Genomic DNA, 18,564 nt, shown 5'->3' on the forward strand with positions numbered 1-18,564 from the left:
GAGACATCAAGTGTCCCCTTATGGATTTCCGTGCCTCATGTCACAGCAGTATAAAATAAGCGGTTTTACACATAAATGTTGCTTGTATCTAACATTCTGCATGCATAGAATTTAAAAAAAATGCAGAAACTGGTGTTGACTACATTTAAATGCAAAAGGCAGTTAAGTAGTGATTTTGCACATTATGTCCAACATAAAAACGGACTTTAGCAAGGATCTGGGTTTTTCTGTGACGCAAAGCTTCCAGTGGTCACGTGGTTTTCTTTGTGTTGTGCGCGCGCGGTAATGTGCTTCGCATGCTCGTGTAGGAGAGAGGTGTGATGGAGAAGTTGGTGCCGGGAGATAAATTAGTGACGCGTTCGAGCGCGAGCGCGGCGATGAATCTGCCGCTGTTCGCTGCGGAGGAAGTAGACTGCTGGTAAGAACGTGTTTAAAAGTTCATTTATTTCCGCGCTGTTCCCCTGCTGTCACAGAGAGAGCTGTAGAAGTCTGAAACGGTGACTCAACAAAAACATTTTCTCAGGTGAAGTTTGAAAAGCCAAGCTGTTAAATCGACAGTCTGCATTGTTGTTATTATTATTATTATAAATATCAGTTTGTAAAGCTAAGCATACGTGGAAATAGAGAGTTTTTGTGTGTTGTTACAATGTACATTGCTGTTATTGCTATACTACAACACTGATGTGAGTTGAGACATGTTAGCAGCCCAACCCTTTAAAGTTATGAGTAAGGTTGCGTAACACAGGACGCTCTCTGTAAGAAGTGCTACACTTTGAAAAGGAAGAATAAAATTTTAAAAAAAAAACAAAGGAAAAAAACACTTAGAAATCTATTAAATATTTGTGTTAGTAACATATAGATATGCTTTATATAAAACATTTATTTTTGGACAACACATAGTTTAAACTATTTAGATTTTTTTTTTTATTATTCATTGGGTATTTTACATGTACGTGCTAGAGATGGGCGAAACCGCACATTTTGGTATTGATCCGATACCAAGTAAATACAGGCCCAATATTGCTGATATCGATACCGATACTTTTTCATATTTAAGCTTCATAGATCCAAAAGACCTAGGATAGAATTTCGCCAAACATTGTACGTGACAACAAAATACTTTATTATCACAATCAACATTTTTGTTTAAAAAAATATCACTCAACACAAAATCTCCTGAGGTAGAGGGCTGACAGACCACAATACAAGGGTGCGCTGCTCCGTGTTGTGTGACACAGTGCAGTGCTGCTCTTACAGACAGAGAGTAGACTGTGATGAATCTGCGTGCTCAGCAGTCAGTGCGTGCCGGAGAGAAAAAAAGCTTGAGTATCGTTCTTTTTACACAAGGATCGTTCAATATCAATACCAGCGTTGGTATCGATATTATCGATATTAGGATCGATCCGCCCACCTCTAATATGTAACAATTATAGCTGCTAAATGAAGGAAGACCTGGTCTCATGGCAATTAAGTCGTGATTCAGCTGTGATACATTAATCTATTGGTTCGTGATATTGTGACAAAAGCACCACATTTTCGTCACGGCATCATAAATTCATTTTAATTCATTCCATGATGGCTGCACAAAATTAAAAGTGAAACGGGGGGGTCAGAGTGGTTATGGTTAGGGTTGGGAGTAGGGGTAGGGTTAGTAATAGTGAGTTTAAAAAAAGTCATGAAAATTTGACTCATTTTGTGATGGGAGCATGAAAAAAAAACGTGAGACTGGTTTGATTAATATTACATCTCAACACAAGAATGTGTGTGTCCATAGACAGTTACATATCTACCCTTTAACTTTGTTGTTGTTGCCTTTTGGCTGCTCCCATTTGCTCAGGATAGCCACAGCAGACCCACAGCAGATCTGCATTGGGATTTGCCACAAGTTTGTGATTGCCTTCCTGACACACACACACATACACATACACATTATTATTTTTAGTGATCCATGCTATGGTTTTGGGTAGCACACAGCAAGAAGGTCTTGGGATCAATTCCCACCCGTGGTCTTTCTGTGTGGAGATTGCATGTTCTCCTCGTGTTTGCGTGGGTTCCCCCCAGGTGCTCCGGCTTCCTCCCACATCCAAAAACATGCAGGTTAGGTGGATTGGAAACTTTAAAAATTGTTCATAGGCAGGTGTGAATGTGTTTGTCTGTATGTGGCCCTGTGACAGACTGCCGTCCTCTCCAATGTGTACTCCACCTCACGCCCTATGACTGCTAGGATAGGCTTCAGCCCACCGTGACCCTTAAGCAGTTGAGTGAGTGAGTGTTGTGGTTTTACAAGAACATCATATTGATCAATTCATTATTTATTAATTATTTGTGTGTGTGTGTGTGTGTGTGTGTGTGTGTGTGTGTGTGTGTGTGTGTGTGTGTGTGTGTGTGTGTGTGTGTGTGTGTGTGTGTGTGTGTGTGTGTGTGTGTGGTCTTTTTTGAATCATGCACAGTTTTGTTTAAGTTGAAAGAGTCTTTCATTTTCTTTCCTACATAAAGAAAATTATCAGTACATTTTTTTTACTAATATCTGGAAGTTTAAAATTTGACTTTTTACTGAGGAAAAAACTGCCTTTAAACAAGCACATTTACACAACCAAACTGGGGCGCTTGCAACTTTTGCAGAGTTCTGCAAACAGATGTCTGATGGGTAAACAGACCCTGTTTGTTTCCACACTCCAGTTTTGACATCCAGTGGACATTCAGCTCAGTGTTTCAGCATTCAAATGCAGCTGTAACATCGTGGTGTAGAAATATTAATAGCAATCACAGTGCCATGACCTTTCGTAAAACATTAGCTTCAGTAAACTAGTGAGTTTGTCACAGCTCTGTACTTTGTGGTGCCTGGACAAATCTGTAAGCTCTACTGTGTGACTTGTCATCTGACATTCACAGACAGATATTTATGAAACAAAAGACAATAGGAACAAGCATGGGGCATGTGTGTCTTTAAACAGTTCCTTTAAATAGGCATTCTAGATGGGTTTGAGTTAAACAGTTATGACTTTGAGGTTCACATTTCAAGGTCATCAAAGGGTAAAAGCTCATGTAGCCATTTGAAAAATGATTTGTGACTTCATGTTAGTGTTTAATATTAAGCACAGGTGTATGTTTATTTGTTGGTAAGGTTAGACCTTACTTGTGTGAAGTGCCTTGAGGCAGCGTGTTGTGATTTGGTGCTGTATAAATAAATGAAAATGAAATAACTTTAATCTCTCAATGGCTATTCCAACTATACCACAATTGGTCCAAAAATCTAATCATTTTGTCCTTAGCTGACTCTCAACATTAAACCAAGTATCAGAACTTGTTGTGTGATTTTGTTCATGGACATCTTGAAAATATGTTTTTCCAAGTGGGAGTAATCAAGTCTTGTGTTGGTCTAGTGTTGTCCATGAATATAAGATTACTGTTGTGAGAATCAGCAGTAAATGTATTATAAGCTCTAACACCCATGGGTTCCGATGTCACAGACCGAACAGTCCGCCCTTAAAAATTGGCCCGCCCTGCCTCCACTGCGCATGCGTTATTTCGTTGCTCTGAGACAGTCTCTTCAACCAAAGCCATCAAATGGATTAATGAGATTATTAACCATCAGATGACAAGGTAAAACCTCTTAAATCACTTTAAATTCAGTTTTAAGCTGAAACAAAGCTGTTTTAATCACAAACGAGGCGATACTTGATGACACTTTGAAATGACGGATGTGCAGTGAACGCACCAGCTAGCAGTTCGTGTAACTGTGATGCTCTGATCGCTTCCTCTGTCTTTTATGATGAAATAATGCTGAATTTATGTGGAAATGATTGTTGTACAAAAGCTTCAGCTATGTGTCGCTGAGATAGATGATAACTGGAGTGCAGTTTTAAGCAGAAATGAGGTGATAATCAGTGAACCGCGGCTAATGACGCATGCGCAGTGAAGGCAGGGCGGACCGATTTTTAGGGGGGGACTGTTCAGTCTGCGACACCGGCTTGCAATGGACGGACAAAAACAGCACTCCTTCATTTGCTACAGTAATGCACAGTTGTAATAACTGACATTTCAAATAAAAGTTGCTCAAGGGAGAGCTAGTCTTTGGTAAATAATGTTTGTTTTTTTTCTTTCTGGTAAGAATGTCTGCACTACACCATGTTAATGATTAGAGAACCTGAAGGGTTGTGCTGTAGTTTGCAATGAAGAGCAGTTTGATGATATGTACAGAAATGAGAGGAGCAAGCCAGTCCTGTAGAGGGTAGAAGTGTTCAATTTCACCTCCTGAGCTAAAATACCAACACCTCCTCATACTGTCGGTCATCTCAATGGTGCCCTAAATACTTGTCTGCCTGACTGTCTGTTAGCTTTTACAGCTTCTCCAGTGCACCAGTTTCTCTGTACATGACATAGTTTTGACTTTTTAGTGCGATGTCCTGACTTATGTCTGCTAATCATTAACATCTGCCTCTGTATTTCTTCCAGTGTGTGAAAGTTCTGAACTTTCTCACATGGTGTCCCCATAGATATTGGTCAGTAAGTTTTTGGGTGAAGACCTGGGTATCTTTATGTGGCAAAACTGTTGAACGTATCTTGGTAGTAACATTCATGTCTCTGGGTTCTCAGCCTTTGAAATCAGGGATATCTTTGGTATGAGGTTTTCAGAGGATCCTTGGGTACTGCTGAAATCACTCTTTGTCAAATTAAAGAAATTACTTCAGGAGACTCAGATAAGGACTATCATGGTTAGGGAGCATCAGCCATGATATTTTGTCCATGTGGCACAATTCTCTATGCATGATTCAGCATCCATGTCCCTCAGTGTTGAAGACCCCAGTGACTGGCAGATAGATGGGGATGAACTGGCCATGCACTGTACGTGCACATGCATGTGGGCCGATGAACGTAATCTAGCGCACAGTTTGATAATGTAATGCTCCAGAATTGTACCATCTTCTTCTTGGGTCAGTACACTAGACTGGTCTAGCACAGAAAGCAAGGTCTGGTTTGGGGGTTGAACATTTTTGTGAGCACAGAGGAATGGCATGTGGGTGCAGACCAACAGTTGTTCTATCATCTGTTCCTCCCCACAGTCTCACACAGTTTGTCCACCATCATTGTATCCCTATTTCTGTATGAGATATTTGCATCACCTAATTCCATATCCTGAGTCAATTTAAACATGACCAACTGGGCAATGCCTTGCTTGAACCAGGTGGAGGAGATTGTTTTGGTTGACTGTGGTTCAGCTTTTGTGGCGCTACTTGAAGATGACTGGACCACTTGACAATCCTTCAGTTATGAACACTACCATTTTGGGTTAGAACATTCTGGAAGAGTGGCTGGACTTGTCCCATGTGTACAAAAACTAATGCAACATGGCCCTGGATTAACTTTAGTACAACTTCTGTGCTTCAACAAAACCTCCAGGTGATGTCACAGCATGTACAACAAAATTAAAACCTCCGCTGAAATTCAAGTGATTACCAAAATATGTCAGAGTTTATGATGGAAAAAATGAATTATTGAACACCACAGTTAAAACAAGAGCATTGATGTAAAACAGGTACTTGCTCAGTGATATAAACAGTTTGACTACAAGTAATATGTAGACCTGGGTTCAATTCCTGGTGGTCACTCTACATGTCTTTGTCTGTGGACCAGACACTTCACCTGCATTGCCTTATCCCACCCAGTTGAAAATGAGTACCAGCGTTGGCTGGGGAAGTAACCTGAGTGAGACTGGTGTCTTGTCCAGAGGTAGTCATAGACACTCATCTGTTTCATGCTACAGACTCCAGGTTAAGCACCAGCTCCAATGAGCCTCAGCACCTATATAGGAACATCTTGAAAATAATGCAATAGTTAAAACAAGAGTACAGCACAATGAAGAAATATTCTGGGAATATCACAGGCACCCTCCCAGACCCTCTCAGGTTTTCCAAGGTATAGACAAAGATTCAAACCATGACCTTCCAGGATGCATATCTATGAAAAGTGAGAATGGGACTGAATTCTGTGCAATTATATTTCAGTTAAAGCTGATAATCTGCACTATACAAATAAATAAATAACTCAGTGTCCATGTACTATATATATGTCATTGGAGAAACTCTCAGGGAATCACCAATTCTCCAGAGTTAGGGATAGCCTCCACTTGAATGGATGATTGAAACTACACTGAAAAAAGAGAATAGTTGAACCAACTTAAATGAATTGTTTTAATTGGTAACATCTAAATGAATGAAGTTATTTGAACTTAAGTTAGTAAGATAGAGTTGATCTAACTTACTAACTTAAGTTCAAACAACTTAATTCACTTAGATGTTACCAATTGAAACAACTTTTAGGCCCCTTCACACATAACACGATTGAAACTGACTAGCGCAAGAAGGAGGAATTGTATGCCAGTCGTGAAAAATTGGAGCTGCCTCCAGCGCCTTGTACACCTGTTGCTACAACTATTCACGCACACCATGCTTCCATGCTTCGTGCTTCCCTATTTCCTGTTTGGTTTATGGTTTTTCCTTCCGGTTTCTGCATCTTTCGTGTATTGTGTGAAGGGGCCCTTAAAGTTGGTTCTTTGTTCAGTGTAGGATTGAAAACAGAGAATTGGTGTTTTGTAACAGCTCCCATCGGTCTGATTGGAACCTTTCACCTTGCTGTTGTCCAGGTGAAACTCCTGAGCTTCTCTTGGCCTGATGGATGCAGAGGTGACTCTGCTGGATGATGATGTGGACGGCTCCTGGGTGCTGCTGTCCTGGCTCGCGTCCTGCCTTATGGTGTTTGGAGGGTCTGTGCCTTATGTGCCGCAGTACCAGGAGATCCAGAGGAGCAGCAACACTGAAGGTTTCTCCACCAGAGTCTGCTTGGTGCTGCTCATCGCCAACATACTGCGCATCTTCTTCTGGTGAGGCTACAAGGATTTCACAAAAATCAGAGGACTGTTGAGTGACTTTGTGATCTCTGTTCAAGGCCTGATAATTGTATTTCTGTCTGCATTTTTTATTTCTTGCTTTCATCTTTTTGCCATTTGGAAGTGTCACTAATCAAATGAGGTTTACTAGTCACAAGTTAATGGAATAGCAAAGAGATCACAGAATGAAATGAGTCTGAATATACAGTATAATTATTGCCAAATGCCTCTTGTGCCCTTTATGTGACTGGAGGAATATCTGGAACTTTAATGGTTATTATTTTTGCATGCTTGTGTCAGTCAGATTGTTAACAAAATGTCTCAAGAACCAATGGACGGATTTTACCAAATTTGGCATATAGGTTGTCTTCAATCCAAGCATAATACCATTTGACCATGGGTCAAAGGTCAAGCTCACAATGCAAGGTCAAAATTTTGTTCCAATGCAAACGGATGAGATTTTTTCTGAGACTTATAACTCCTTAATCAGATATGATGCACTGATAGTTACTATCAGACATGAATAGTGAGTCACATGTGGGCTTTCAAAAGATGCCATTGGATTGTACTTTAACTGACCTCAAACACTGAAATCAGTGTCACTTAAGGGTTAATCACTTAAAGTGACTTAACAGTGCTAGATAGGCCCATAGCTGCTGTTCATCATAAATAGGAAGTCATATATGTGCTTCCAAGATATACTAAGAGATTTGACCATGGATTAGCCTGAAGGTCAAAATCAAACTTTGATCACTTATAGTGGCTAAAAGGTTCTTACTACTTAACATGAATAGAGTCATCTGTCACTTATCCAGGTCCAGGTTATGTGGCCGTAGACCAAGCAGCTCACACTTCCTTCCCTAAGGGATCTTAAGGCTCTAAGGGATCTTAAGGCTTTTCCAAGCCAGCTGGGAAATATAAGTCCTCCAGGGTCTTCCCTGGGGCCTCCTCCCTGTTGAACATGCCTGGAAGACCTCGCAAGAGAGACAAGCAGGAGGCACCCTCACCAGATGCCTGAACCACCTCAGCTGGGTCCTTTCCATGTGAAGAATGGCAATAACTCTATTCCAAGTCCTTCCCAGATGTTTGCACTACTCATACTGTCCGTGAATGTAATTGCATGTCTGTGCTTATAAAAACTGCCCAGCTATAAACAAAAAATAGGCAAAGACAGTTTCTTTTAGATTTTTGCATACGGCCTTGATATTGACCTCTGGGTGTTACTTCCTCTGGGAAAGTAATATACTGTATGTTCAAAGAAATATATTTCCTGGGTTTTCTATGTGTTGAAATTCAGTTGTGTTTCTTGATATTTGTCATAAACATCAATCTCCTCATTGTTTTTCTGTTAGTGCGTTGTGGTTTGTGGCCGTCATTCAGCAGAGATGATGTGCTGTTATGTCATCAACCAGCCGACAAAGGTGAAAACATCACCAGCTTGGCGGCGGAATTTAAATTATTGTTGAGGTGAATGTGAGGTCACAAATCATTTTTACTGAAAAGGTTTTCGATATCCAACATTTCTATTCTTGGTGTGCATTTAAGACACAGAAAAGCGATTTGAGCATTCAGTGAAGACACCAATAATGAGATCTTTCACTAGAAAGAACAGAACTGATTAGGAAATAACAAAAGGGAATGAGATATTTTATGTTTTGGTTTAGCTTGTGGTCTAGTTTTTGGTCATTCTGCATGCTGGCAGGTCAGTCAACTCATTCTACTCTGGTGTTTTGATGGCATTGTTTGCAGGATAGGGAAGCAGTTTGAATTCACGCTGCTGCTTCAGAGCATCGTCATGATCCTCACCATGTTTGCTATGCTGCATCTCTGCTGTGCGGTCCAAAACAACAACCGAGTCAGCACCAAGAAACACAGACTTTCAGGTAATATGCTGAGAACAGCCATACCGTACCTCAAAATGAACATGTTAATCAAATACAGCTACAAAGTCATCACAGGTCCACTTAGCAGATGACATTTCCACCTATTTCTCACCTACATGTGGAGGTAAAATGCTGAGTGCTTCAGCACCTACTTCTTACCAAAAGAGGGGGCTATTGGAAAAGCTTAAATGGAAAGAATGTTGACTCTGTTCCTTGTTTTCTTCCATTTATTTTTAAAATTGCCATCATTTTGGTGAATGATGACTTGCTTTTGTGTCTTTGTGCTGATACTGCAGATATTAATGTACATTATGATCAAGAGCATAACAATATAATAGGTTTTAAGATTTGTTATAAAGTGACATGCAAAGTATAAATACTTCATAGCGCTCAGAGGCGCTATCCTGCCATATTTGACTGATTAGACTATTTAAGGCACAACTATGTGTGTTGTTGGAGAATCAGTGTCCATGGAAGGAGTAGGGCTATTGAGGGGTTTAAGATTAATCAGACCACGTGTAGCAGAAAAGAACTTGTCCCAAATTAATTCCAGGGCTACTCTGTATAGTTGTCTGCTTGGTTGGTTGACATCCAGAAACTAGGGTGGTTCCACTGACCTGACCTGACCTGACCTGTAACTCTTTATAGGGCCTTGTGTTTTATGCATGATTGTGTGATTACTCATAATTACACATAATTGTGTTTTTGTTTCATCTCACTTTTTTAAAAGTGAGATGAAACTAGAAGCAGCATCTGCAGGGACATTATCATAATGATCATCTGTGTCGTATGCATATGTGCACATATTAACAGAAATACTACATTCAAATCAAATCAATTTTATTTATATAGCGCCAAATCACAACAAACAGTTGCCCCAAGACGCTTTATATTGTAAGGCAAAGCCATACAATAATTACGGAAAAACCCCAACGGTCAAAACGACCTCCTGTGAGCAAGCACTTGGCGACAGTGGGAAGGAAAAACTCCCTTTTAACAGGAAGAAACCTCCAGCAGAACCAGGCTCAGGGAGGGGCAGTCTTCTGCTGGGACTGGTTGGGGCTGAGGGAGAGAACCAGGAAAAAGACATGCTGTGGAGGGGAGCAGAGATCAATCACTAATGATTAAATGCAGAGTGGTGCATACAGAGCAAAAAGAGAAAGAAACACTCAGTGCATCATGGGAACCCCCCAGCAGTCTAAGTCTATAGCAGCATAACTAAGGGATGGTTCAGGGTCACCTGATCCAGCCCTAACTATAAGCTTTAGCAAAAAGGAAAGTTTTAAGCCTAATCTTAAAAGTAGAGAGGGTGTCTGTCTCCCTGATCCGAATTGGGAGCTGGTTCCAGAGGAGAGGAGCCTGAAAGCTGAAGGCTCTGCCTCCCATTCTACTCTTACAGACCCTAGGAACTACAAGTAAGCCTGCAGTCTGAGAGCGAAGCGCTCTATTGGGGTGATATGGTACTATGAGGTCCCTAAGATAAGATGGGACCTGATTATTCAAAACCTTATAATTAAGAAGAAGAATTTTAAATTCTATTCTAGAATTAACAGGAAGCCAATGAAGAGAGGCCAATATGGGTGAGATATGCTCTCTCCTTCTAGTCCCCGTCAGTACTCTAGCTGCAGCATTTTGAATTAACTGAAGGCTTTTCAGGGAACTTTTAGGACAACCTGATAATAATGAATTACAATAGTCCAGCCTAGAGGAAATAAATGCATGAATTAGTTTTTCAGCATCACTCTGAGACAAGACCTTTCTAATTTTAGAGATATTGCGCAAATGCAAAAAAGCAGTCCTACATATTTGTTTAATATGCGCATTGAATGACATATCCTGATCAAAAATGACTCCAAGATTTCTCACAGTATTACTAGAGGTCAAGGTAATGCCATCCAGAGTAAGGATCTGGTTAGACACCATGTTTCTAAGATTTGTGGGGCCAAGTACAATAACTTCAGTTTTATCTGAGTTTAAAAGCAGGAAATTAGAGGTCATCCATGTCTTTATGTCTGTAAGACAATCCTGCAGTTTAGCTAATTGGTGTGTGTCCTCTGGCTTCATGGATAGGTAAAGCTGGGTATCATCTGCGTAACAATGAAAATTTAAGCAATGCTGTCTAATAATACTGCCTAAGGGAAGCATGTATAAAGTGAAGAAAATTGGTCCTAGCACAGAACCTTGTGGAACTCCATAATTAACCTTAGTCTGTGAAGAAGATTCCCCATTTACATGAACAAATTGTAATCTATTAGATAAATATGATTCAAACCACCGCAGCGCAGTGCCTTTAATACCTATGGCATGCTGTAATCTCTGTAATAAAATTTTATGGTCAACAGTATCAAAAGCAGCACTGAGGTCTAACAGAACAAGCACAGAGATGAGTCCACTGTCTGAGGCCATAAGAAGATCATTTGTAACCTTCACTAATGCTGTTTCTGTACTATGATGAATTCTAAAAACCTGACTGAAACTCTTCAAATAGACCATTCCTCTGCAGATGATCAGTTAGCTTTTTTACAACTACCCTTTCAAGAATTTTTGAGAGAAAAGGAAGGTTGGAGATTGGTCTATAATTAGCTAAGATAGCTGGGTCAAGTGATGGCTTTTTAAGTAATGGTTTAATTACTGCCACCTTCAAAGCCTGTGGTACATAGCCAACTAATAAAAGTAGATTGATCATATTTAAGATCGAAGCATTAATTAATGGTAGGGCTTCCTTGAGCAGCCTGGCAGGAATGGGGTCTAATAGACATGTTGATGGTTTGGAGGAAGTAACTAAGGAAAATACATTAATGACTTTTCATGAAACTTGGTGGAAACGGATTGTAACACAGAAAGAGCAATAATATTTTGTGATGAAGATATTCAGGTTGTATTATTCATTAATTTTCTGCCACTTACCTGTATCATGGTAGCAACAGAATTAGCAGCTCATTAGCAGATCTTTGTCCAAGTTCTCTAAGTTAAAAAAGGGTACCGGAGAGAGTGTGTTCCAATTATAGCGCTATCACACTTCTCACCCTCCCCAGAAAAGCCCATGTCAGAGTGCTAGAGAGGAGACTAAGACCAATAGTCAAACCTCAGACTCAGGAGAAGCAGTGTGAGTTCCATCCTGGTCTTGGAACAGTGGACCAACTCTTTACCCTCGCAAGGATATTGGAGGGGGCATGGGAGTATGCTCAAGCAGTCTACATTTGTTTTGTGGACTTGAAAAAGCCTTACAACCAGGTACCCAGAGGTGTTTTGTGTGGGATGCTGCAGGAGTATGGGGTAATGGGTCCACTGCATCCTGTGATCCGATCTCCATACAACCAAATTGGGAGTTGTGTCCACATTCTCCGCATTTCATCAGACCTGTTTTCAGTGAGTGTTGAACACCAGGGCTGCCAGGCTGGATTTTCAAGGACAGGATTTCAAAGCACAGTCAGGGACTGGAGGGTTTCCAGTTTGGTGACCTCAGAATTACATCTCTGATTTTTGCAGATGATGTGGTTCTTTTGGTTTCATCAGACAGTGACCTCCGATGTGCACTAGGCAGATTTGAGGTAGAGTGGAGAGTAGTAAGATCAGTAGTTATCTTTTAAGTGCTTCATTTCAACATCACATCTTTGCTTTAACAGAGTGTAACTGTGGTCTTACTTTAAGAGTACCTCTCACAGTGAAACCCAACCCTCATAAGGGTGGGCCTGAGGTCCAGTTTCACAGACAGCAGATACGGTGGGGGATGGTGGGTTCAGGACAGGAATAGATAGAACAGTTCTTTGTCCTAGTAGTGTCTGCTCCTCACTCCACCCCTCCACTAAGAGATCAGGATCATCTCTGTGCCTTCTCGTCAAGCTGAATAATTCCTCATGATCTCATATTCAGCTCTCTTGTCATTTCTTCTTGACCCTCACAGGCTCACCCTCCCTTTCTCATGTTGTGTCCAGTCTCTCCTGCATTCATCTTCCTCCTGTTTTTCTGTTCTCCCACTTCCTCGTCTTCTCTTTTTAGAAACTACACAAGGCTGCCAAGGTCCTGGTGCACCATATGAGGATCATGTGTGATCCCACAGCTTACTTACTAGACTACTATCCTAATTTTACATTTCCTTCATACCAGCCGTTATCAGAACGTTTTCTCGCACACCCCATTTAGAAGCCAGAAAACAGTTTCTCTCCCACTTCTACAAACAAGAACTTATCATTTATAAAATGGTGAACAGTCTTGCCTCACAGCAAGAAAGTTCTGGGTTCAAGCCCACCCTGACTCATTCCCATTCTTCTTGTACTTCTGCAGTTGTGTCTGAAAGGGCATCCAGCATAAAACGTGACCCCGATGAAGTGGAACAAGCAAAAAAAGGATTAATGTTACAAAAAAATAACAAGAAATGCAAACGATTTATTTTATTGTGATTACAGTAATTTGTCAAATTAAATGGCAATGGTTTCCATTCCTGCAACAAAAGTTATATTTGTACATTAAATGAGAGTTGAATCTAAAATAATGATCCTCCTTGAACTATAATTCACTTTTAGTTGCAAATAATATTTTCATTTGCCATTTAATTAAACATCATTTAACACCCCCCCCCCCCCCCCCCCCGTATAATATTTACTTATTAAATTTATTTCTAATTTTAAGGGCATATGAATACACTAAAAACTAAAACAGAGATGTTGTTGTCTTTCAAAGGCTTTGCATTTTATTAAAGTGGAAGCTGAAAGAGAATCAATATCATATGGGTGGAGTTTAATTTTCTAGTAATAACACCTTCATTAAAATTAACGAGTTTAGGCATGTATGTGGCGGAAGATAAAAATGATTTTTAGTGTTTGTTTTTTTGTGTGTTTACATGCCATGCTAACTCCTTTAGTGCAGTAATAAGGTTGTCCTCAGATGCTGGTGGAAGTCTTTGCTGAGTTCAAATCGAGGTAAAATACAATGCTACCAATAGGTGGTGCACAACTTCCAGTTTGAACAACATATCTTTCAGCTTCACCTTCGTCTGGCTTGATGCCTTTCTTACGGGCTGGATAGCTGATTCAAGCTCTTCTGCTCTGCACATATGACAGAAATGTCATGAGGTGGTATTGTGATCTATGTCAGTATTACTGCTGCATACCAGGTTCCAATGCTGAATTAAGAAGTCAGCTGAAACATACACATTTCACACAAGGGTCATTTTGACATTTTCTACCTCCTACACAAGCGAAAAGGAGATATGACACCATCTCTCTGACAGGACATACTTTATAATTGTGTCATTATTTATACAGCATTGTGTGTCCAATAAAGGTTTACCGTATTTTTTGAAAAATCTCCTCCAGAAGGAAAAACTCACAAAAAAATATGTTGATGTTTAGTCACTAAAAATATGTTCAAAACAGATTCATCATACTGTAGGGATGCTGACTTCTGTACCACGATATACATCAAAGACAAGTTTGATGCTCTGAAGAATTGGAGTGGAAGTGCTGCAGCCACAGAGTAACAGTCTCTGCAGTGAGCTGACTCAGAGTTTTGACTTTGCGTTGACTTCTAGTTGCTGCCTGCGGCGCCGTCCCAGCCTTATGATACAGGCATTGGGAGCCTGATGGGAGAAGGAGGGGAGAGAATATAGTCAAAGACAAAGGTGACCTCAGGCTAAATGTCAAGCTTGCCTCTGTGGAGATAATAGCTATGAACATGTGGAAAAAGAGTGGCTGAGGGAATATTAAGTAAGGAAAATACTTCATAAATTCCAATAAGTTTGCATTCTGAATATAGAAGTTTGAAGATTGCAATGCATTTAAGATTTGAAGTAAATTTGAACAACCTGGATCCACCTGGATGTCATTGCTGTGAATACAACCTGAATACTTTAAGGGTTTTCATCTCACCTGTTAGTTTTACTTTTGTAACCTGTGGTTACAATTTATAGAAACTTAAATTTATTCATAAGAACCTGGCCAATGTTCTTCTCTATATCCTTGTTTTGCAAGTAAAGTAATCTCCAAATAAGCACGATTGCTGTTCCACCTCTTCCTATGTGTGGAAGGTCTCGGAAATAAGAGTGTCATGATCTGGACTTTTGTGCCATGTTTTCTGTTTGATTCTGTTTTGGTTAGATTGCATTGTTTTGTCTGTGTGCTGTTTCTCTTAATGGGTTTTTCCTGCTTGGGCTTTGTCTTTCCCTGTCTCTCTTGTCTCTCTCTCTTGGTGCTTGGTGGTGAGTGGTGCCCACTGTCCGGGCCACACCCTGTTCTGGAGCTTTTCGCACATCTGTTTCTAATCTGTAGCTCATCACCTGGGTGTATATAAGCTTCACGGGTTGCACTAGTTCTCCACCAGATCGTTACGCCCTCTGCCTTCGTTTGCAGCTCTGTACCTGTGTTTTCTAGTCCTGCTTCAGTGCTGTGTTTTGACCACCTGCCTTTTTTTTCGACCACGCCTTTTTGCCTGATGATTCTGATTTGTTTGTTGACATTCAGTAAATGATCTTAAAAACCAGAGCTGTGTTGTTGAGTCCAGCATTTGTGTCCAGACGTCTCTGTCCACCAAACCTGATAAAGAGTTTAAGAGACCATAAGCTGTCCAGGAGTCAGAATTCTGGATGGCTGGTATTGACCATGCAGCCTTCCTTAAATCAGTTAGCACTCAATTGGTGAAAACAGTTTCAATTTGTTCTTGATAACCTCTTCGGGAAAGGTTAGACCAAGCAGTGATAGGAATTATTTAAAAGGTGTGTGCACAATAAAATGCCTGATTTGTTGCCTGTAATGTCTCAAAATGAGCCTGCCATTTTACCTCACTTTGCCCATGTGAGAATATTTGTGCACATACAGTATATGGTTTTATAGCAGCACATATTGCCACATAAATTTACACTGTAGCGGTGCAATACAGCCACACGTTACTACTGTTCAGCACTGAGCATTGGTGCTTTGAGTTGTTTTGAGTGTCCACTGTTAGAAATATCCCCTTTGAGACCATTTCAGGCAAAGTATTTTTCCAATTAAATTAGCAATAATTCAGTTTACACATTACTGTCACTCAGGTCTCTAATGTTTGGCCAAAGCAGTTTGACAATAGTTCTTATTTTCAATTAATCTTGATTTTCCACTTAACCTTCCTATATTTTCTGAGGTTAGAGACTAACCTGGCATAGCCATAGCCAGAATACTTGTAATTCTCAAGAGCAAATTGGATATTAGCTGTCTGATTCATATGGTTCCCAGCTACATAGTCCCAATGCCAAAGCTGATACTCTGTGTTAAGTATGGGGGTCCTACAGAAAACTGTCAGCTTCAACACAAAAACATCACGGGACATAGATTGTTCTGGCACAGTCATAGTCCACTGTAAAGTCTGTGCCCTTGATCCAGCTATTCATGAGAAACTATTCAATCATGGGTGAATGCTGCTTCTTCAGCTTCATAATACACCTCACTAGCCTGGATGACATCATCCTCAATTTGGAAAACAGGTAGAAGTCAAATGACATCAACTCAGAGGAAATTCACAATGTTCACCTCACCAGAATATTATGCCGTTTCCACAAAATGCCACATGACCGCCAGTGGTTGCTGAACATATCACTTGTCCATATGACTATCAGGCTTTCCCAATCTTCAGAGACACAAAAGTGTCCATGACTGACATTGATTACACAGACCCTTAACCTTAACCTTATTCTTAATTTAACCCAGAATCTTAACCAAATCCTAACCTGAATTTAACCCTAATGCTAAATGTAACCTGAAATGGTTCTTGCACCTGTGTAGGACAACTGTTTTAATGCAGGAAAAAAGGGGTGTACTTGTTAGCTGTGTTTACGTGGACCCTAATAATACATTATTAATCAGACTGATTGTGAACTAGAACAGAAACGTCTCATCATCCTTTCATAACCCAATATATAGGACAATATTTTCCCCCAATAGCCATACAAATGCCCAATGAAATTCTCCTCTACAGGTGTAAATTTCTATGTATATTCATCACTTGTGTTAGCTTTATTTAAGTATCCAAGAAGTCCTTCGGGATTTTCCCCAAGGAGGACATGGAAAGAAGCTAAACTGTTTTTGAAGATTTAAAAGAATCAGAAACCTTTGACTGTTTCATTGGTCAGGAACATTGAGAAGGAGGAGTTGTTCCATGATGGTCAAACCCCTTTTCAGCCACCTGTGTCGGTTACTCACCATTCTGGTGAGATATCTTTAAGAAGTCTTAATGTTCTCAAGGTTAAGTAGGCCATGCCCTAAATAATAATAATAATAATAATATAAAAACACCTCCTGCCTGTTATATTGTACAGTATAAGATGCACTGAGGTGTAACTCATAGTCTGTGTACCACTTTTAAGCTCAATGTAGTTGGTCTTTTCAAAGCCATCATAGGACATTTGCCACCAGTGTCGTTTACACTTGAATGAACATCTGATACTGTCACACTCAACACTTATTAACACAGTGTGGGACATGACGATTCTGGCTGTCATTCCTATCTGCAACCTTCAGGCAGCACGACAGCAGGCCAGTCAGGTGTAACAAACATACACAGGACACTTTGCAGCCCAAGTGATTACAGTTACATATTCTACAATGCCAGAAAACTGTTCTGCTTGCTCGGAGTGCCAAGTGTGTTTAATTAAATTCCCGATAACAGCAAAGTTTAATTAGCAAGTCAAATGAAGTCAGGTAGGAGAGAGGCAGCCGTATAGTATTCAAGCCAGTTGGATTCATTTCACAGAATTTTCTTTCTTTTTTAATGGCAATTTTAAATAAATAAATAAGTCGCAGAGAGATTTGTGTAGATGTAGTTTGTGCATAAGTTTTCAAAGAAGCTCACAGAAAACCTGCTGATGACACCAACCTGCTGATGACATTTGAGAACTCAGGGGATTACCAGGCATTGGAAATCATCCAAATTGGCCAACATTTTTTTCCTGACATCTGATGCCTGTGTCGTACAAATGAAATATAACACGCATGCTCTTACAGACAATGTTTTGAGGTTCAGAACTTGGTGTAATTTTGATCATCGTGTCTCAGCTCCGGTGTTTTACATGTTACCTCTGCATGCAATGGCACCAACTAATTTTTTACTTTGCTTGACATCACGAGGTGACCTCATTCACCTGATAAATTTGTAAGCCACAAAACAAAACATTTCAATATCTCGTAGTTCCTGAGATATGATCATTAATATGTTTGAAATGATGACTTCTGATGTTACCCTGACCTTCGACATATGATCTTGACATGACCTGTGTTGTGAGAGGATAGTCCACCGAGTTTATCCACCAAGTATGATTGAAAATGGTCATTGTTTTGAAAACAGCTCTGGATAGTAGATGATTCCCTCAAGTATGACCTTGACCTTTGATGTTGACATGGCCTGTGTTGCAAGAGATTCGTCCACTGAATTTATCGACCATGTTTTATTTAAATTGGTCATAATTTTGAAGCTATAGCTGTGGACAGTAGATGACTACCTCTGTTTTGACCTTGACCTTTTACCTGGGCATGGCTTGTGTTGTGACAGAATGGTCCAATGGGTTTATCAGCTAAGTTTTATTGAAAATTACTCTTTATGCTTTGAAGATATATGCACAGATGATGACTTCTGATTTGAATTTGACTTTTTACTTGACATAGCCTGTGTTGCAAGAGAATGGTCCACTGAGTTTATTGGCCGCGTTTGATTGATTGAAATGGACCTTTGTAGATAGAATATATTACTTTGGACAGACAAATAGACAGACACAGTGACTACAATAACCTCTTTCCACTTCACAGTGACAATACAAATACTAAAACTGCTTTA

The 18,564-nt window shown here is 40.1% G+C and overlaps 1 protein-coding gene across 2 annotated transcripts in view; it reads left to right on the top strand.

The window, feature by feature from the left end:
- Positions 1–323: 323 nt before the first annotated feature.
- The window catches only part of si:dkey-246g23.2 (solute carrier family 66 member 2), a 128,229-nt gene continuing 109,988 nt past the window's right edge, over positions 324–18,564 (top strand). Inside the window, exons 1-3 of one of the 2 annotated variants that reach the window (XM_034177030.1) lie at positions 324–418; positions 6,644–6,880; positions 8,636–8,769. In XM_034177030.1, coding sequence (XP_034032921.1) covers positions 6,672–6,880; positions 8,636–8,769 — 343 coding nt within the window. In that variant the 5' untranslated portion in view covers positions 324–418; positions 6,644–6,671. Of the gene's footprint in view, positions 524–6,643; positions 6,881–8,635; positions 8,770–18,564 lie in introns of both variants that reach the window. The other variant, XM_034177029.1, reaches the window with a different exon arrangement.

The sequence above is a fragment of the Thalassophryne amazonica genome, chromosome 8 (genome assembly GCF_902500255.1).
Source record: "Thalassophryne amazonica chromosome 8, fThaAma1.1, whole genome shotgun sequence".
Lineage (NCBI taxonomy): Eukaryota > Metazoa > Chordata > Actinopteri > Batrachoidiformes > Batrachoididae > Thalassophryne > Thalassophryne amazonica.